Consider the following 20355-nt stretch of genomic DNA (forward strand, 5'->3'; position numbering starts at 1 on the left):
CCAGGGAGCCGCAGGAGAAACCGGGCCCATGGGGGAGCGAGGTCACCCAGGCCCCCCGGGACCCCCTGGAGAGCAGGGACTCACTGGAACAGCTGGAAAAGAAGGGACAAAGGTCAGTAAGGGGCCCGGCAGGGGGGAACTTGGGGGTCTAGGGTTGGGGTGCCTAAGGGAACAGGCAAATGGGGATTTGAGGGAACAGAGATCTCTCTGCCCAATTTGGGAGTGTGGAAGTGGCTCATCACCTCTGTTTCCTTTTAGGGTGACCCTGGGCCCCCTGGGGCCCCAGGGAAGGATGGTCCCGCTGGTCTGAGGGGCTTCCCGGGAGAGAGAGGCCTCCCTGGCACTGCTGTGAGTGTGACTCCAACCTGGCTGCCTGTAATGAGTCACCAGGCTTCCCGGCACCCCTCAGCGTCACCCTACTCCCGTCTCCCCACCCCCATCCTTCCCCATGTCCCCCCTTCCTGTCTCATGTCTGTTGCCTCTGATTTCTGGTTCATAGGGCGGACTTGGTTTGAAGGGAAATGAAGGTCCGGCTGGTCCCCCTGGCCCTGCAGTAAGTCTGGGGTCCCTGGGGGGCAGAGGGGAGGAAGGATGCGGTGCGGCATCTGGATTTTGGGGGGGCTGCGTGACCGGGAAGGGTCAGCCATAAGGCATCTGATGTTGGGCTCTTCTCCTGGGAACCATGGTCAGTGGTCCTCTGGTGTAGGTGGGCTGTGGTCTCTTCCTTTGGGGTGTCTCACTCTATCTCCTGTCTCAGGGCTCCCCTGGGGAGCGAGGTGCAGCAGGATCTGGGGGACCCATTGGCCCCCCAGGGCGCCCAGGGCCGCAAGGTCCCCCTGGAGCAGCAGGAGAGAAAGGTGTTCCAGTGAGTGTGGGGTCCCTGGGGAGATGCTGGGGAGGGGTCTGTGAGCTGATGTGTTACGGGGGATTTCCTGTAGGGGTGTTTGAGGGGGACAGCCATCTCTGGGTCCTGACTCCTTCCTTCATTTCTCACAGGGTGAGAAGGGCCCCATCGGTCCGACTGGCCGCGATGGGGTGCAGGGTCCCGTGGGGCTTCCTGGCCCTGCTGGCCCCCCGGGCATGGCAGGAGAGGATGGAGACAAGGTGAGGGAGCCCACAGACCCTGGACTCAGTCTTCTTTCCCGATGAGATTGCTGGTCTGGGCATGGCCCGCAATCCCTGTCTGCTTATTCTCCCCGCCCCACCCACTCCTTCCTCTAACGTCCCACCTGCTTTCTACCCCCAGGGTGAGGTGGGAGACCCCGGACAGAAGGGCACTAAAGGGAACAAGGGGGAACATGTAAGTGTCCATTCCTTTGACTTTTCACCTCTGGCCTTTAACCTCATTCCCACCTGGTCTCTCCCCGTCTTGGCATCTCTGACTCTTCTTTCTCCCCCAGGGCCCTCCTGGACCCCCTGGACCCATTGGTCCCGTGGGGCAGCCTGGAGCTGCGGTGAGTGACGATGTCCTGTGTGCAGCCTTGATTCTGCCCTCAGTTTCCCTCTGCCCAGGGGGTTGGGGGTGGGAGTGGGGGGCTCCAGGCCTGGTGCCTGGCTCTGTGTGGGGCTTGTGGCTAGAACACACCTGACCCACGACCATCTTTGTGTCCTTGTCCTGCCCTCCTCCCACCTCAGGGGGCAGATGGGGAGCCTGGAGCTCGGGGTCCCCAGGGACACTTTGGAGCCAAAGGTGATGAGGGAACAAGGGGGTTCAATGGGCCCCCAGGACCCATTGGTCTACAGGTGAGTTGTGGGGTGGAGACAGGGGCTGAGAGGTGGGTTCACGCTGGAGCTGATGTCCGCCCCAGACCCCCCAGCCCCCTGCTGACAAAGGAGGTCTGGGGAGGTGGGGGCAGAGGACTGGGTGGTGGGGGGTATGTGGGATCTGTATGGGGGGGACCCCTCTGCCGAGGGCTGTGCTCCAGGTGGTTTGGTCACCTGGGTCTGTGCTGTGTACATCTGCGCAGGGTTTGCCAGGCCCCTCGGGGGAGAAGGGAGAAACAGGAGACGTGGGCCCTATGGTGAGTGGGACCGCATTGATAGGGTGTGATCCCGACTGATTCCAGCCCCACCCGCTAGGCACACCCCTGCTCATCCAGCCCCCACCCCAGCAGCCCACTGCCTCCGACTCCCAGCTCCCTGCATGCCATTCCCTGGCCTGGCTGCCTCCCTCCCCGCCAGGACCTCTGCCTCCCTCACCCTCCACCACTCACGTGCATCCACGGCTGGCTTTCTCTCACTTCCCTTCCCATCCCGTGTATCTTTTCTCCAGGGACCCCCCGGGCCCCCAGGACCTCGAGGCCCAGCTGGACCCAATGGAGCTGATGTGAGTCCTCTTGGCCCCTTGTCCCTCCAGATCAGTGTGGCCAGTCCTCTGCCTCCCTTTCCCCAGACTGTAAACTCTAGTCTCATCTCAGATGCCAAGAGAAGCCGGTGGACCCTGGGAAGGTCTCACACTGTCTCACTGCTCTGACCTTAGGCCCTCCTCCAGGCTCTGCCCCTCCATGGCCCCCCCTCCCATAAGCAATGACCCCATTTCTATTCCTCTTCCAGGGTCCACAAGGTCCCCCTGGAGGTGTTGGGAACCTGGGTCCCCCTGGAGAGAAGGTACTGGGAAGGGGTACATAGATGGTCTGGAGGGATGAGGGTTGGACTTTTGCCAATTTTGGGGGGTCAAAAGAGAGTGAGGGGGAATATCAGGATTCTTTTTTGGAGGGTGGAGGTTTTTGACCCCAATCTCCTTGCAGGGGGAGCCAGGAGAGCCAGGATCTCCGGGAGTGCAGGGCGAGCCAGGGGTCAAGGTGAGTGGTAGTTCTGAGGCCCTGCTCTGCAGTCCCCTTCACCCCCTCAATCCCACCCCCACCTTTCCTCTGACCTCCTGGAGCTGGAACTCCTGCACAGCCCATGAGTCTGTGCTCCTGGTCATTCTCTGTGAGGCCTGGTCCCTGGATCCGGGTGGGCTCTGTCCCCCTTTCCTTGAAGGGAAGAGGGGCCAGGGACTCCCATGATGGACTTGCCTTTCTGTGTGCACCCCGATGTCAGCGATGCACGAGGGGGAAGCTGAAGGCTTTTTAGAAGCAGGGGCTGGATCTTTGATCTCTGGGACCCCTTTGGGACCATCTGTAACCTCCGCTCATCCTCTAGGGTCCACGCGGGGAACGTGGGGAGAAAGGAGAGTCGGGGCAGCCAGGAGAGGCGGGACCACCAGGGCCTAAGGGCCCCACCGGTGATGATGGCCCCAAAGGGAACCCTGTGAGTTTGTGGGGAGGGGCTGCGAGGAGGCCCCTGTGAATGGAGATCTGGGGATATGGGTGTGAGGATCTTGGAGTTTGGGGAGCCCAAGAGTGTGGGGGATGCCTGGGAGGAAGGCTTTGCGAATGGGGTCTCCTGGGAGGGATGTACGGGGTCTGGGATCCAGAGAGAAAGTGAGAGAAACCCTAGTTAATAACCTGAAAGCCTTAGAGTGCAGGCAGTGCAGGAGGTGGGGAAAAGGGGGTGCCGGAGACCCTCTTCCTAAATGGTGCAGGTGGGCACTGCCTGTAGAGAGGGAGAGTGTGGCATGTGGCCATGGGGGTCTGTTGGCCTTGCGTGGGCTTAGGGGGCTGTGACCCTGACCCTTGGTCTCCCTCTGGATCAGGGTCCTGTTGGCTTTCCTGGTGACCCTGGCCCTCCTGGAGAAAGTGGCCCTCGGGTGAGTCTTACCTGGGGAGGGGAGGGGTGAAGAGGTGGTCTCCTCTGGAGGGGCTCTGTGTGGCTGATGGGCGTGGGCATGGGAACCGGGGTTGTGGTAGGGCAGGTGGATGGATGGGAGGATTGGCAGTTTGACCCTCTGACCTTGTTTCATCCCTGCAGGGCCAGGATGGTGCTAAGGGTGACCGCGGAGAAGATGGAGAGCCAGGACAGCCTGTGAGTGCCCGGGGACCCCTACCCCACCACTGAGACCAGGCCCTCAGCCCTGTTTCCCCTCTACTATGCCCTATGCCTGAGGGGTCCCTCACCCACCACTCTTCCTCCCTCCATAGGGATCCCCTGGTCCCACTGGGGAGAATGGACCTCCTGGACCACTTGGAAAGCGGGTAAGTGAGGTCGTCACCTGGGACCTTGCGGGGCAGGCTGGATGGCAGTTGGGGCAATGGCAGGTGGGATGTGGAGGGAGATGCCTGGTGTGCCGGTTGTCCTTGGGTGAGGTGTGTATGTGTGTGACCATGTGTGTTTGTAAGCGTGCTGTGTATATTTGTTCCTGTATATTCCATCTGTTCTTGCCAGGGGTGGTGTTGTGTACCAACCAATCAGAATGGACACGGAGGGAAGGGGCTGGCTTTCCTGGGGAGGTCCCTGCTGGGTCAGGATTAACCCTCTTTTTGCTGGTGGTGTGTGGGCAAGAGGCTCTTCACCAAATGCACAGAACGACTCAGTATTTTAACAGCTGATACAGCTGTACCGGCTCTCCCATCCATGAGTCGGCCTCTGCGATCGTGCCTGTGCATGCGCAGGTATGCGTGTGTGTGTACACGTGTGTGTGTGCACCAGGAGGACAGCGAGGGGGAGGGAGGTGAGCCTGGCTATTCACTGCCGCCCCCACCTGCAGGGACCTGCTGGTGCGCCTGGTCCTGAGGGGCGACAAGGAGAGAAGGGAGCCAAGGTGAGGGAGAGGCTGCCCTGGATGCTGGAACATCCCTCCATCTTCCCACCCCTTTGGTCCTCACACTGCAGCCTCCAGACGCCTCCCCCACATCCACCATCTCCACGCCGAGCCCCCTGTGGGGACAGGGTTCCCTATACTTGTCCCTACCCCAGGGGTCCCTGGGGTTTGACCCCTCCTCCCTGCCTCACCCCCATCCACCTTGGGCCCCCTGCCCCCAGCCACACCCCCTCCTCTGCCCTTCAGGACACTTTTTTGGGTGTGTTTCAGGGGGATCCTGGTGCTGTGGGTGCCCCGGGAAAGACAGGCCCTGTGGGTCCTGCAGGCCCAGCAGGAAAACCTGGCCCTGATGGTCTGCGGGGGCTCCTGGGCGCAGTGGTGAGTCACGGGGCAGAGAGGCTTGGCTGGAGAGGGGGAGGCGCATGGTGTGGGGACACTCTTCCTCATCCCCGTGGTCCCCTCGAATCTGCAGGGTCAGCAAGGCCGTCCCGGGGCCACAGGCCAGGCTGGGCCTCCAGGCCCTGTGGTGAGTAACTGTGGATAGGGTGGGTGGGTGGGGGGGCCCTGGGGCAATGGGCATCCAGCCTTGGAGGAAGTGGGAAGTGGTGGGGGGAGAGTGTGGTCCTGCCTCCCCCAGGAGAGAGTGACTTCCTGTCTCCCCACAGGGACCCCCAGGGCTTCCTGGCCTCCGGGGCGATGCTGGGGCCAAGGGAGAGAAGGTGAGTGACCGCACATTGCCAGGTGTCTCAGCCCCACCCCTGAAACCTCCGGGGGGCCTCGTGCTCTTGGGGAGCCCTTCCTCAGTCAGGGCCGTGGCAGCCCCTGCTCTTTCCTCAGACCCGGCCCAAGTCCCTCTCTTGTCTTCTGGGCTCTGACCCCTGTGGTTCTCCTTCTCCCCGTCCATGTGTCTCCTCTCTGCATCCCCCTGACCACCTGGCCCCTTCTCCAGGGTCACCCAGGTCTCATTGGACTGATTGGCCCCCCGGGGGAGCAGGGAGAGAAGGGTGATCGAGGGCTTCCTGGTCCTCAGGGATCCACAGGGCCAAAGGGGGAGACGGTGAGTAGAGGGCGTGGTCCTGGGAGGTCTAAGGGTGGGGTGAGGGTGGGGATTCATGGGGGTGTGGGAAGGTGGGGGGTGGAGACTCAGCTGTGGGGTGAGGGAGGGGGAGGGGAGGAGGACCCAGTTGAACCAAGCCCCTCCCTTTCCTAGGGCATCCCAGGAGCATCTGGCCCTATTGGTCCTGGAGGGCCCCCCGGCTTCCCTGTGAGTGCCCCATCTGTTCCTCAACTCAGTCCTCTAAACCCCACTGCCCCCCTCCATAATCCCCCTCTGGCTTCCGTGACAACGCCAGCGTAACACTCATAGGTTCCCGTGTCCCCCATATGTTCCTACACCTTCAGTGTTTCCACTCCTGTCCTTCCAGGGCCTCCCGAATGTCCCCACGTCTCCCATGCCTGCCCCTCTTGTGATGGCTCCCGGGTCCTGTGAACTCGTGACCTTGCCTCTCCAGTTCTCCTTGTCCTGACCTTCCCCTGTGCTGACCATCTCTTTCTTGTTCCTCGTTTCACAGGGACCTGCTGGCCCCAAAGGAGCCAAAGGAGCCACAGTGAGTGACCCCCAGCCAGCTCTGACCTTCCCTTCCCCCAGCCCTCCATAGGTGGACTTGACACTGTCTCTTCAAGACAAACATACCCCCTGCCGGTGGAGCCCCTCATTCCCAGCCCACGGACTGATTTGACCCTTCTGTGACCTTGATCGCATTCTTGACCTCCTGACCCCTCCATGACTTCATTGACTCCCTTGGCAGGGCCCAGCCGGACCTAAGGGAGAGAAGGGCATCCAGGGCCCTCCGGGACACCCGGTGAGTCAGTGTCAGGTCCTGCTCTTCTGACGGTCCCCCCCTGTCTGGGTGTTTCTCCACATCACCCTCACCCTGACCTGTCTCTTGCCCTCTCTGCCCTTCCCTCCACCAGGGCCCCCCCGGCGAGGTGATCCAGCCCCTGCCCATCCAGATGCCCAAGAAGACTCGGCGCTCAGTGGATGGGAGCCAGCTGATGCAGGAAGATGAGGCCGTGCCAACTGGGGGGGCCCCGGGCAGTCCTGGGGGGCTGGAGGAGATCTTTGGCTCCCTGGACTCCCTGCGGGAGGAGATTGAGCAGATGAGGCGGCCGACGGGGACCCAGGACAGCCCCGCTCGCACTTGCCAGGACCTGAAGCTCTGCCACCCAGAGCTGCCCGACGGTCAGTGCCAGGGACACGACATGTGAACAGCTGCGTGGGCATGAACAAGCAGGATGGATGTCGGGGGAGGCTTGGGGAAGCTGTGGGGTGGGGGTGAGGGTGGAGGGGCTTGGGGCAGCAGCTCTTTACCAACTGGGTCAGAGGTATTTCAGTATTTAGCAACTGACATGGTCCTACCAGGCTCTTCAGCTCATTATCTGCTCAGGGTCTACAGAAATAGGTAAACATAGACTCGTGGACACACATGCTGGCATTTACACACACAGACACGTGTGCAAGCCTACAGCCACACGCTGGACCAGCGTGAGGGTGTCAGTGCTCCTACCCCCTCCATTTGCGAGCCTGGGGGTGCTGCTGGGGGGAGGGGCGGCAGAGCCGGACAGGGGCATAAGGTGATGAGGGAAACCAGAGCTGTGTTCTGGGGGTCTGGCGGGGGAACGGAGGACTGGGTGTCTGAGGGCATATGTGGGGGCTGCTGGTTGGAGCAGTGGGAGGGAAGTGGGGCAAAGAGCATCTTGGGTCCAAGACCTCGGGGGCCCTGACCCTCCCCCCCACTCGACAGGAGAGTACTGGGTCGACCCCAACCAGGGCTGTGCTCGGGATGCCTTCCGGGTTTTCTGCAACTTTACGGCCGGAGGGGAAACCTGTGTGACGCCCAGGGATGATGTCACGCGGGTGAGATCTGGCCTCTGACTGCCCTGTCCCTTGCACCACAGTGGATCCCCCCTCTGGGCCTAGTGGTTTCTGGGTTTGTGTGACAAGTTCCCTGACCCTTGACCCTGCAGAGCCTGCTGACTCTTCTCTTATTCCGTTCCTTCTCACCAGTCTTCTGGTGCTCACTTCATCTCCTTCCCTTGGTAACCTAAGACAAAAGTCTGCCTTTTATTTATCCCCTGGTTCCCACCCAGGCCCCTTATTTCTCCCCCAGCCCTTTCCTCCCACCCATTCCCCACCCATGACCCTGGCTCAGCCGCCCTGCTTCTGTAGCTGCCCTGCAGGCCCGTGTCCATCCTTGACTACAGCCCTCTCTCCTGCCAGTTCTCTTACGTGGACTCTGAAGGCTCCCCAGTCGGCGTGGTCCAGCTCACCTTCCTGCGGTTGCTCAGCGTCTCAGCCCACCAGAACATCTCGTACCCCTGCTCTGGGGAGATCCGGGATGGCCCCCTGAAGCTCCGAGGGGCCAATGAGGATGAGCTGAGCCCGGAGACCAGCCCCTACGTCAAGGAATTCAGAGATGGCTGTCAGGTGGGAACCAGGGAGAGCTGGGTGGGGGCGGGTCCCAGACTCAGGCTGGAGGAGGCGGTGGGAAGACCCTTCGGGCAGGGGCACTCGGGGAGAGCATGAGGAGGCCAGCTTCCTGGTGTCAGGAAGGGCAGGAAGGATGGAAGGATGGAAGGCGGGTGTCACCTGTGTGCACATGGCAGCGCCACCCAGAGTGAGTCGTGCAGGCTTGCAAGCACATTCACACAGGTTGCCCTCTGCACACACGGGGTATGAACAATGCCCCCTCCCCACGGAGGGGCACACGGACACCCCCAATCCGTATATACATCCCCAGAGTCGCCTGGAGAGGGTCACACAGGTACACACACGTGGAATCGTGTTGGCTGTCGTCACACACTTACACCCACAAACACATATACACACGTCCCCGTGGAGTCACACAGGCTCACACCACCACGACAGACAAATAATCTCAAACCCAAAGCTGCTCAGACTGGCTCAAGACTGCGTGCGTGTGCAAGCACACGCACACGCGCAACCCTCCCAGCTTCCCCAGTCCTGACTCGCTGGAAGAAACTTCAGCAAAGTCTGAACATGGGACACGGACGAGAGGAACAGCATCTCAGGGCACCTGAAGGCGCGGAGAGCCTGGGCCTGAGGTTGGGGTGTCTGCGGGCCCTGTGTGCCTCCCCTGTGCTCAGTCCTCTCACTCCGGTGTCTCCCCCTCAAGACCCAGCAAGGCCGGACGGTGCTGGAGGTTCGAACACCTGTACTGGAGCAGCTGCCAGTGCTGGACGCCTCCTTCTCAGACCTGGGGGCCCCCCCGAGGCGGGGAGGGGTGCTGCTGGGGCCTGTCTGCTTCATGGGCTAAGACCTTCTCCTCTGTCTGACCCTGTCCGTCGACACCAGGCCCACCTGGAATCCCACAGCATCGGCTCTGTGCCACCTCGCAGAAGGGCTCCTCGCCATCTAGGGGGCCTTGGGCCAGGGCACCGAGAGCCCCCAGTCAGGGGCAGTGCAGGGGAGGGGTGCACCTGGGGCTCGCGGCCCTCCCACTTGGAGCCTGTGCCCTGTTCGACAGCTGAGACCCTTATTTAAAATTTACCTCCCAATCACCCCAAACACGTGGAAGAGAAAGGACACTGTGTATTTTGTATTTAAAAGTAATTATATTAATTATTTAAAGAGTGGAAAACAAAATGACAAAAAAGATAAAGAGAGAAATGCCAACAAAAATCAGCGGACTTTGGAGACAGGGCTCTCCAGGGGTGAGCCTGGCACCCTCATCTTTGCCTCAGGGCTCTCCTCAGAGACTGTGGGGGTTGGGGGCCGAACCCCGCCTCCCTCACGCCCCACCTGCAGCACCCACTGTGAACGTTGTAATACATGGTCTCCTTTGTCTCAGGGCTCTGCCTCTCTCTGCCCAGTGTGGGCCTTGCTCATCTCTACCTACCGGGTGTTTGGCTCTGTGGCCCGCATGCCTGCTGTCTTTCACTTGGTCTGGGGCTCGCAGGAATGCCTGCTACTTGGGGACCAGGCCAGTCCCTCAGGGGAGAAATGGAATAGTGAGGGGTTTGTGCATGGCCTGCGGTCAGCAGACTGTTGAACTATTGAAATTCTTCCACGTTAGCTGGGAAATCGCCGTGGCCCTGAGCCCCCCCGGTACACCATTGCCATCCTGGCCACCCCCATCCCTCCCCTGGGTGCCCCCTCACCTTCTCTGATCCTGCAATTAAAGGGTTAATGTGTGGCATCTGGATGGGACTCCCAGGGCCTTGTCTAGCACTAAGACCTGCGCCCATTCTGACTGATGGTTAAAAAATGTGATTGTCTCCTGCTGGGGTGCATGTGTGTGGTGCTTGTGTTGTTATTTCAATCCCCACCCCCACTCTCATCCAAAGGCGCCCCTTCTGGCTGAGCTGTTACCAGAAATGAATGGCTTAATCCCCATTTCCTGGAGGGCCTGTCCAGCTGGGGTGTTAGGGTGCAGAGAGAGTTCATGAAGCCTGGCGTAAGAGTTCAGAATCTCAAACAGATTCCCCAGTGACAGCAGGTGGGGGTCCAGGGTTCTGCCTGACGCTGGCGCTGGATTGGTTCGGTGTGAGGGTGTGCCTGCCCTCCCTGGTTTCACCTCAAACACCCCATTGCCTCCCAGCTTTAGGGACCTCAGGGCTGGAAGGAGCCTCAGATGTCTAGTCTGAACTGTTTGCAAATGAGACCGAGGCTCACTTTCACGACAGCGTTTACCGCCCCAGTCCCTTTGGCACAGGCTCGAATGTCCTGCCATAAAAAGCCAGGGCTGCGGCTGGGGCCCCTCATGCTTGTGTGTATTAGCGTCTACATTACTACAGGCTTTGTGCCGTGTCAAGATGCATAATCCTCGCCCAGTGTCTCCTCCGACTCCGTGCCGCCCGCTGGCGGCCCCTCTCGGGGTTTATTCAGCAGCTCCGAGCCCTCTGGGTCAGGTGTCTCCTCTGTTCAGGGCTGGCTGCACAGCCGGGCATTCTTGGCAGCTCCTGGGCTTCCTATCCTCACACAGCACATCCTGCCTCCCGCCCGTCCTGGCAGGAGATGAAGACTTCTTTCAGGGCCTCCTGATTACGACGCCCCTTTCCTCGGGCTGCTGGTGCGGGAGGGGGACGGTGTACGAGCGTGTGCACGTATGCGTGTCCCTGCTTCTCTTCCGCAAACCCCCGGTGCGGGTCGGGGAGGGGCTGCTTTGCACCCCAGACCCGGAGTCCCAGTAGGCGGCGTCCCCGCCCCTCGTCCCCGTACTTCTTCCTCCCGGCGGATCCCCGACGGCAGAAGGACAAAGCCCCGATCTTTGAAACCCTGAAGTGTTGGAGCTAACTCAGTATCGATCCCAGGGAGCTCTCCTATGGGCATCTAGAAGTCCGGCCTCGCATCGGCGGCGGGTGGGCAGGAAAACCGAGCGCAGGTGAAAACCCGCTTCCGCGCGCCTGCTCTTCGGGCTCCGCGCATCTCTCTGCCTCTGCGGCCCCCTGGTGGCGGCGCGGAGACCTCGCCCGGCTAAAGCGCAAGCGCAGTGATTCCGCGCCCTAAGACATCCCTAAACCGCCGCCCCTCCTGCGTCACCAACTGAACCCTCATTCCCACTCCCCCAACCCAGGAGGAGGCTGAATGGAGCAGAAGCCCCTGGCCCTCGTCTATATGGAATCAGGCGATGGACGTGGTTTCTGGGATCAGCCACGCCCTCCCCTCCATCTCAATGGCTTCAGGCACCCTTCTCCCCCCAATCCCAGGCCTCAGCTGAACAGAAGATCAGACCTAAATAGATGCTCCTCACACCGCTCGCCCGCACCCACTCCCAGACAAGCCGGGCCAGAGCTGAGGTTTCTCCGGAGCTCTCTTTGCAGTTGGAGCCAAACCACAGAGGTCGCCCTTGGAGCACAGAGGGGAGTGTTCCCAAAGGTCACTTTTGGTCAGATGCTCTGAGCTCAGAGAGATTTTCTCCGTGGAAACAAAGCCATGCATTTACTCAACTAACATTTATACACGGCGGTTAGGTCCCCAGGCACATCCACAAAAGCCTATTTAACTAGTATGCCAAGCAACCCCGTCAAACGGTTTTATGAGCAATTCTGTGCCAAGCTGCAGCCGAGGACGCCAGGACCACAGCCCTCTCCTTGCAGTGGGGCATCTCCTGCCTCCTCATCCAGCAAGCTGGGGCCTGGCTCTAAGGAAGGATGAGGGAAAGCACCCAGAGGTGGAAGTTTTGGGGTGTGACTGGGCGTAGGTAGTGCAAGCGTCCTGGAATCTGGACATGTGGGGGCTGGCAAGGGCTCCAGTGGCTTGTGGACAGCGGAGGCTTCTAGATGGGATGGGGAGGAGATAAAGGAGAGAGAAATAGAGACTTGTGGGAGTGACTTTGGGCCCCCCCAGGTTGGAGGAGGGTGTGAAGGTCCTAGACACATACACAGCCAACAACAGGTTGGGAGACTTAGGAGGGGAGAACTAGGAGTGGGGAGGACAATGAGATTATAGCGTGAAGGCTGGGGGGTTGGGTCCTCTAGCCTGTCACATCTTGGAGCTGCTTCTTAGCCTTGAGCTGTATTTGTGGCATCTGTGACTTATGGTCAAAAAGCAACTTGTAGGGCTTCCCTGGTGGTGCAGTGGTTGAGAGTCCGCCTGCCGATGCAGGGGACGTGGGTTCGTGCCCCGGTCCGGGAAGATCCCACATGCCGCGGAGCGGCTGGGCCCGTGAGCCATGGCCGCTGAGCCTGCGTGTCCGGAGCCTGTGCTCCGCAGCGGGAGAAGCCACAGCAGTGAGAGGCCCACGTACCGCAAAAAAAACAAAAAACAAAAAACTTGTAAAATTTGGACAACTTAGGTAACTGTACTTGGGAGCAGCACATATCCCAGAGGGCCATGGCCTACATATCTCTGTCTTCCCTTGGTCCTCAAGTCAGTGAAATATGGTACCACTGTGTGAATTCTTACACATTTTCTTTGCCTAAAGTACATGCACATGTTTTGGTTATAGCTGTTGTGGTTCTGTTTATGTCACTATCACACATGACATTCACCGACATTCATTCATTAGACATACCTGACACCACTTAGCGGTAGAAAAGCCCAGTTCCACTTTGCTATGTCTTTAAAGAGTGGTTTTATGGCTATTGCAAAAGCTTTGAAGATACTAAGTCTCCTACCTGGCAGCTCAGGATGCAACATGGGTATTGGAAAGTATATCAGCCACTGTATTGTCTTATTGATTTATTACCACAAGTAAATCTATACCAGCTCCTTTCTGAAATCCTTTGATATGGCACTAAACTCAACAGATGCCCATGGGCCCACACAACAGCGTCTGGGATTCCTTCTCCATCCTGTCAGTCACAGTTTCGGGGCTCTTTACTGAGAAGCACCGTGGAGGGTGCCATGTTGGACAAGGCACAATGTAAGGTGTGATTACCGAGAAGATAAGCAGCTGTGAGAGAGCTGTTCGTGACAGTCCTGCACTGGGACTGAAGGAAACCATTCCATCATTTTACTGTACCTGATGCTTGAGGGTGATATGTACATTGAGAGCTCCATTTTACATTTCCATGAATCTACTCTTATTATAGCTTGGCTGCGAACAAGAGCTGTGAGATTAGGTTGAGCTGTGAGACACAGATACCCTGAGAACAATTATGGTTTAACCAAGATAGACTTTTATTTCTCTCTCACGTTGAGCTCCGGGGCTGGTAGGGTGTTTAACAGTGTCAGAGATTCAGACTTTTTTTCCATCTTCTTGTTCCACCAACCTCAACATGGCTCTTCCTTCTCAGGTCCAATATGACTGCTTGAGTTCCAGCTTTCAGATTTGCATTCAAATCAGCAGGAAAGAGGAAAGGGAAAGAAGGACCCATCACCCTCTTTATAAGGCCACCTTCTGGAAGTTGCACATGGCAGTTCTCCTTACAGAGCATTGCACAAAACTTACGTGTGGCCACACGTAACTGGAAAGAAGGATGGGAAACTAGGACTTATTCTGGAAGTTCATGTGCCCAAATAAAACAGAAGGTTCTATTAGGAACTGTGGAATTATGGATAGTAGGGAACAATTCTCTGCCTGCCATGTCTCTAAATCATGTCTTTAGATCCAGAAAGGGGGGATTCTCCAGTGGCTGCTTTTACCAATAAAGCAGTCCCACAATTTTCATAAAAATCAGTTGTTTAAGAACATATTTGCCCTGAGGGGAGGGGTTTCCAAGATTATCTACCCCCGAGCACTAGGCAAAGTATTAAGCAGAAATTTAAAAACAAATAGACTATGTATTCTGTTTTGCAAACTTCCCTCTAGGGATTTCTTGAAGTTTCTGCAGGCTGTTACAGGCACCTAGAGCTTGTTCTTTTTTTTTTTTTTTTTTTTTTGCGGTATGTGGGCCTCTCACTGTTGTGGCCTCTCCCACTGCGGAGCACAGGCTCCGGACGCGCAGGCTCAACGGCCATGGCTCACGGGCCCAGCCGCCCCGCGGCATGTGGGATCTTCCCGGACCAGGGCACGAACCCGCGTCCCCTGCATCGGCAGGCGGACTCTCAACCACTGCGCCACCAGGGAAGCCCCTAGAGCTTGTTCTTGTTGTCACACGTTCCTCCCTGACTTCACCATGAGTTATCTCTATTGGTGTGCTTGCCTCTGAGTGAGAAGGTAATTGGCCTTGTTGGAGTATAAGTAGGATAGTTAGAATGTGTATCATCTCAAGATGATTTTAATTAGAAATGTCAGCCAGTTGAATTTTCAGAGACCCGTGCCATACAGATATGTATTCAGTATTCCAGTCCTTAAACTCCAGTGGTCTATATATCTATTTGCCCTCTAGAGCAGTGCTGTCCACTAGAACATTCTGTGATGAAGGAAATATTCTGCATCTGTGCAATCCAATATGGCAGCCACTAGCCGCATGTGGCTATCAAGCACTTGAAAAGTGGTTAGTGCACCTAAAGAATTTTATTTTTTTGTTTGTTTTTTGGCCACACGGCATGCGGGATCTTAGTTCCCCAACCAGGGACCGAACCCGTGTCCCCTGCATTGGAAGAGCAGAGTCTTAACCACTGGACCTCCAGGGAAGTCCCACAAGAATTGCAGTTTTAATTTTATTAAATTTTAATTAATCTAAATAGCCACATGTAGCTAGTGGCTACCATATCAGACAGCACAGCCCTAAGGTATCTTGCTGTTTAAAGATCTATATGATTTGCATCCATTTTTAGTAACATGATGAAGAGATCCAAGTTTAATACAGATGTGGGAGATACAGATTTCAGAATTCACACATGCCAATTAATTTCTGGTCTTCTTTTTTGGGGTAGGGTGTTTCAAGGGCAAGGGCTTTTCCCTGATCCTAGGCAGAATTTTTCTCCCCCAATTTACTGAAAATTTTATGGTTCATTCCTTTTAATCATAAAATCAATAAGGGAAGACATAGTTTTGGGGTGCAGTTGCTTTTTAAAATATCAGGTTTACTGAGATATATTTTACTTACAGTGAAATTCATCCTCCTTAGCTGTACTGTCCTGTGAGTTTTAACAAGCATATTCATCGTGTAATCACCATCACTATCAAGATAAAGGCTATTTCTACCACCCCCATAACGTTCCTCACAGGCATAATTGTTTTCAGTTCACTCCTGGTTAATGTGTCATAAGTGTAACGAACAATTTTAATACTCGCATTGGGTTTAGGTCATCTCTTTAACTTCTGCTTTATTGGATTGTGCCTCAGGGTGAAAAAATCTACTGAGGTCATATAATAAATGAGACTTGTTGGGGCAGCCAAGGGAAAGCAAACTGGTGATGGACATAGTTTATTGACATTGAGGAGAATATATCAGCCAGATGAATGCATACACGCTAATCAAGGATTGACTTAGAAAGATCTTTAACTAAGGAAATAATATCAGGTACAGTGCTAACCACATTTTGTTTATTTTTATTTATTTACTCTTTTTAACTTTTTTTAAAAAATTATTTTATTTTAGTTTTGGCTGCATTGGGTCTTCGTTGCTGTGCGTGGGCTTTCTCTAGTTGTGGTGAGCCGAGGCTACTCTTCGTTGCAGTGCGCGGGCTTCTTACTGCGGGGGCTTCTCTTGTTGCAGAGCACGGGCTCTAGGGCAGGTGGGCTTCAGTAGTTGTGGCCCACGGGCTTAGTTGCTCTGCTGCATGTGGGATCTTCCCGGACCAGTGCTCGAACCCGTGTCGCCTGCATTGGCAGGTGGATTCTTAACCACTGCACCACCAGGGAAGCCCTATTTTTAAAAAATTAGATGAGTGAAATATATAAAAAGTACTTAGAACAATCCCTGGCATCTAGTAAGCACGATTTAAGAATTAGTTATTAAAAAACAAAGAATTAGCTATTATTCTTTTAAAAAACTTTATTGATAGTTGATTTACAACATTGTGTTTGTTTCAGGTGTACAGTAAAGTGATTCAGTTATGTATTTTTTTCAGATTAAATTCCACTCTAGGTTATTATAAGATATTGAGTATAATTCCATGTGCTATACAGTAAATCCTTGTTGCTTATCTATTTTAGGTATAGTAGCTTGTATCTGTTAATTCCTTACTCCTAATTTTTCTCTCCCTTCCTCTTCCCTTTGGTAACCATAAATTTGTTTTCTATGTCTCTGAGTATGTTTTGCATATAGATTCATTTGTATTAGGTTTAGATTCCGTATATAAGTGATATCATATATTTGTCTTTCTCTGACTTCACTAGGTATAATATTCTCTAGGTCCATCCATGTTGCTGCAAATGGCATTCTTTTTTATTTTTTAATTAAAATTTTTTTTGTTTTACTTTTTAAACTTTTTAAAAATTGGAGTATAGTTGATTTAGTGTTGTGTTAATTTCTGCTGTATAGCAAAGTGACTCAGTTATACATATATATATATATATATACACATTATTATTATTATTTTTAACAGTCACTTTACTTTTTATTTTATTTTTGGCTCTGTGGGTCCTTGTTGCTGTGCGCAGGCTTTCTCTAGTTGCGGCGAGCGGGGGCTACTCTTCGTTGTGTCGCGCGGGCTTCTCATTGCGGTGGCTTCTCTTGTTTCAGAGCATGGGCTCTAGGCGTGCGGGCTTCAGTAGTTGTGGCACGTGGGCTCAGTAGTTGTGACGCACGGGCTTAGTTGCTCTGCGGCATGTGGGATCTTCCCGGACCAGGGCTTGAACCCATTTCCCCTGAACTGGCAAACGGATTCTTAACAACTGTGCCACCAAGGAAGCCCTACACATTATTTTCTTAATATTATTTTCCATTATGGTTTGTCCCAGGACATTGAATGTATTTCCCTGTGCTATAAAGTAGGACCTTATTGTCCAATATTTCATTCTTTTTTTTAAATCACTGAGTAATATTTACAATTAGATATTTGGGGGGAGGGATAAATTGGGAGATTGGGATTGACATATACACACTACTCTAGTTAAAATAGATAACTAATAAGAACCTGCTGAACAGCACAGGGAACTCTACTCAGTACTCTGTAATGGCCTATATGGGAAAAGAATCTTAAAAAAAAGAGTGGATATATGTATATGCATAACTGATTCACTTTGCTGTACACCTGAAATTAACACAACATTGTAAATCAGCTATACTTCAATAAAAATTAAAAAAAAGAATTAGCTATTATATTTTATATGGTATTTTAAATTTTTATTTATTTATTTATTTGGCTGCATTGTCTTTGTTGCTGCGCGCAGGCTTTCTCTAGTTGTGGCGAGCGGGGGCTACTCTTCGTTGCGGTGTGCAGGCTTCTCATTGCGGTGGCTTCTCTTGTTGCGGGTCACGGGCTCTAGGCACGTGGCTTCAGTAGTTGCGGTTTGCGGGCTCTAGAGCGCAGGCTCCGTAGTTGTGTAACACCAGCTTAGTTGCTCCGCGTCATGTGGGATCTTCCCGGACCAGGGCTCGAACCCATGTCTTCTGCATTGGCAGGTGGATTCTTAACCACTGTGCCACCAGGGAAGTCCCTACCTATTGTTCTTAATATTGCTATAATTCACAATTAACTTCTGAGATTCACCTACCTTTGGACTGGCCAAAATGAGATGTTAAAGAGTTCTGTTGGTGGGATGGATTATCTCAAGTTTCTCCAGCTATTTTATCATCATTGTTTTTTTACATACTCTGTTAGAGACTTGGCACTGTTTCATATTTACATTTTTTGGTGGGGATGTGAAATTCCAGAGGTTCAAAGTGGGAGCTTTTCTATTTCCCGGAATTGCAGTAGTAAATTCAACATACCCAGGGGCAGGTGAAATCACCATAGGAACTTTTTTGTTTCTCTGTAACCTCATTTAATGTTATCACAACTTATTCCTTTAGATACTTTCTCCTCCACATGCCCCAACAGTCAAAATAGCCCTCTTATTAGATTAGGTTTCCTAATTAAAAGTTCCTGTTGATCCTGTATCCCAAAGTTCCTAGAATTCTGCAATGTTGTCCTTTGTCCAAAGTTTTAATAGAGTGTAGTGTTTCCAGACAGATCTACTACTGTAACAGATCTGGAGGGAAGGAAATTAAAGTTATTTGTGCTGTCCTAGGAGAGGATCTGGCTTGATCTTCAGGGCAAAGCTCTTTAAACTCAGAGGGTGAATCAGAGGAGGTGTGTTGAAGTGCTTCCTTTCCTGTATGTACTGAGAAAACATGTTCTTAAAATTTGTAAGCTCTTTGTCTTGGAGATTCCCTTTGGCTTCCTTCCCAGCGCTTTTCAACTGCATGAGTTGAGGGTTTGCCAAGATTCCTTCTAAGGCTGTAGCTTCTGTATCTGCTAGAATTGGACTTTTTTTGTGCTTCTTTAATCTCGTTTGTAAATGTATTAAGTTGCTAGTGGGCCTCTTATGTTTTTGAGATTTTGCTATCCCCAAATCTAATGATCCATGACCAGAGAAGACTCTTTATCTCTACCTTCCCTGGCTTCTAAAGTTCTATTTTTAAAAAAATATTTATTTATTTATTATTTATTTTGGCTGCGCCAGGTCTTAGTTGCGGCACGCGGGATCTTCGTTGACACATGCGGGATCTTTAGCTGCGGCATGCAGAATCCTTAGTTGCAGCATGCAAACTCTTAGTTGTGGCATGCATGTGGGCTCTAGTTCCCTGACCAGGGATCGAACCAGGGCCCGCTGCATTGGGAGTGCAGAGTCTTAGCCACTGAACCACCAGGGAAGTCCCTCAAATCCTTTTTCATTTTTCTAGCAGCTTATCCTACAGCCTCCAGTAAAGGCTACTAAGAGAGGGCCTACATGTTTTTAAGAGAAAGATTGTAAACTGTGCCTGTCCAATATGGTAGCCACTAGTCACATATGGCTATAATTTAAATTTAACTAGTTTAGAATTAAATGAAAATTTCAGCCCATTGGTTGCACCAGCCAAGGGCATTTTCAGTGCTCAAGAGTACATGTGGCTAGTGGCTGCTCTACTGGGCAGCTCAGATATAAACATTTCCATCAAAGCAGAAAGGTCTACTGGGCAGGGCTGCTCTAGATGTTCTCTGATGAGCACACTCACTTTATAGATACTATGACTCTCTACTTCTGTAGACCTTCTTCTTTCTAAAGTTAATTTTGAAGGGTTGCCTTCTGTTGGTATATTTCTTTATGTTCAATTATTTAACAAAAATATAAATATTGCAACAGAGCAATGATTAGTATATTTTCATGGCTGCTGTCCGAGGCACAGCCAAACTGCAGAAGCGCTGGTGCTGCCAAAGCCTCTACATTTGGCCATATTTATCCCGACTTTTTTTTTTTTAAACTTTTGGCTGCGTTGGGTCTTCGTTGCGGCGAGCAGGGTCTACTCTTCGTTGCGGTGAGGGGGCTTCTCATTGCGGTGGCTTCTCTTGTTGCAGAGCATGGGCTCTAGGGCAGGTGGGCTTCAGTAGTTGTGGCGCACGGGCTTAGTTGCTCCGCAGCATGTGAGGTCTTCCCAGACCAGGGCTTGAACCGCGTCCGCTGCATTGGCAGGCGGATTCTTAACCACTGCACCACCAGGGAAGTCCCTACCCTGACTTTTATATATGTAACCTTTTCTCTAACTTTTTTGTAAAGAATGTTGGAGTGGGACTTCCCTGGTGGTGCAGTGGTTAAGAATCCACCTGCCAATGCAGCCCTGGTCTGGGAAGACCTCACATGCTGTGGAGCAACTAAGCCCGTGCGCCACAACTACGGAACCTGCGCTCTAGAGCCTGCAAGCCACAACTACTGAAGCCGCGCTCCTAGATCCGGTGCTCTGCAACAAGAGAAGCCACCACAAAGAAGAGTAGCCCCTGCTCACCGCAACTAGAGAAAGCCTGCGCGCAGCAATGAAGACCAAACGCAGCCAAATAAATTTAAAAATGTATATATATTAAAAAAAAACGTTGGCGTATTCCAACAAATTGTTCACAAATCCCTTGATTTCTTGTTCCAAGGCTAAATCCCACTGTTGGCCACTAGGTGGAGATGGGAGCCTATTGAACATTCTCTAGCTTTACAGAACATGTAAAATTCAGATTCTTGGCAATGGATAATCTGACTTTTCCCTCAAATCTTAGACTATTTCTCATAAAAATTACCCCACAGTTTTATTTATTTTTCTTAAAGTTTTGTATTTATTAAAAAAATTTTTTTTACTTTTTATTTATTTATGTATTTACTATTATTATTATTTTGGCCACATCGTGTGGCATGTGGGATCTTAGTTCTCTGACCAGGGATCAAACCTGTGCCCCCTGCATTGGGAGCACA

The 20355-nt window shown here is 53.2% G+C and overlaps 1 protein-coding gene across 1 annotated transcript in view; it reads left to right on the top strand.

The window, feature by feature from the left end:
- COL11A2 (collagen type XI alpha 2 chain) overlaps window positions 1–9514 on the top strand; it is a 28164-nt gene extending 18650 nt beyond the window's left edge. The window contains exons 39-66 of the mRNA XM_033863697.2: window positions 5–112; window positions 259–348; window positions 500–553; window positions 758–865; window positions 997–1104; window positions 1247–1300; window positions 1401–1454; window positions 1636–1743; window positions 1968–2021; window positions 2273–2326; window positions 2554–2607; window positions 2748–2801; window positions 3145–3252; window positions 3638–3691; window positions 3853–3906; window positions 4023–4076; window positions 4589–4642; window positions 4913–5020; window positions 5115–5168; window positions 5308–5361; window positions 5592–5699; window positions 5853–5906; window positions 6214–6249; window positions 6451–6504; window positions 6617–6884; window positions 7447–7559; window positions 7923–8129; window positions 8839–9514. Of these exons, the coding sequence (XP_033719588.1) occupies window positions 5–112; window positions 259–348; window positions 500–553; window positions 758–865; window positions 997–1104; window positions 1247–1300; window positions 1401–1454; window positions 1636–1743; window positions 1968–2021; window positions 2273–2326; window positions 2554–2607; window positions 2748–2801; window positions 3145–3252; window positions 3638–3691; window positions 3853–3906; window positions 4023–4076; window positions 4589–4642; window positions 4913–5020; window positions 5115–5168; window positions 5308–5361; window positions 5592–5699; window positions 5853–5906; window positions 6214–6249; window positions 6451–6504; window positions 6617–6884; window positions 7447–7559; window positions 7923–8129; window positions 8839–8979 (2421 nt within the window). The 3' untranslated portion in view covers window positions 8980–9514. The remainder of the gene's footprint in view (window positions 1–4; window positions 113–258; window positions 349–499; window positions 554–757; window positions 866–996; window positions 1105–1246; window positions 1301–1400; window positions 1455–1635; window positions 1744–1967; window positions 2022–2272; window positions 2327–2553; window positions 2608–2747; window positions 2802–3144; window positions 3253–3637; window positions 3692–3852; window positions 3907–4022; window positions 4077–4588; window positions 4643–4912; window positions 5021–5114; window positions 5169–5307; window positions 5362–5591; window positions 5700–5852; window positions 5907–6213; window positions 6250–6450; window positions 6505–6616; window positions 6885–7446; window positions 7560–7922; window positions 8130–8838) is intronic.
- Window positions 9515–20355: the final 10841 nt, after the last annotated feature.

Source organism: Tursiops truncatus, chromosome 10, assembly GCF_011762595.2.
Source record: "Tursiops truncatus isolate mTurTru1 chromosome 10, mTurTru1.mat.Y, whole genome shotgun sequence".
Lineage (NCBI taxonomy): Eukaryota > Metazoa > Chordata > Mammalia > Artiodactyla > Delphinidae > Tursiops > Tursiops truncatus.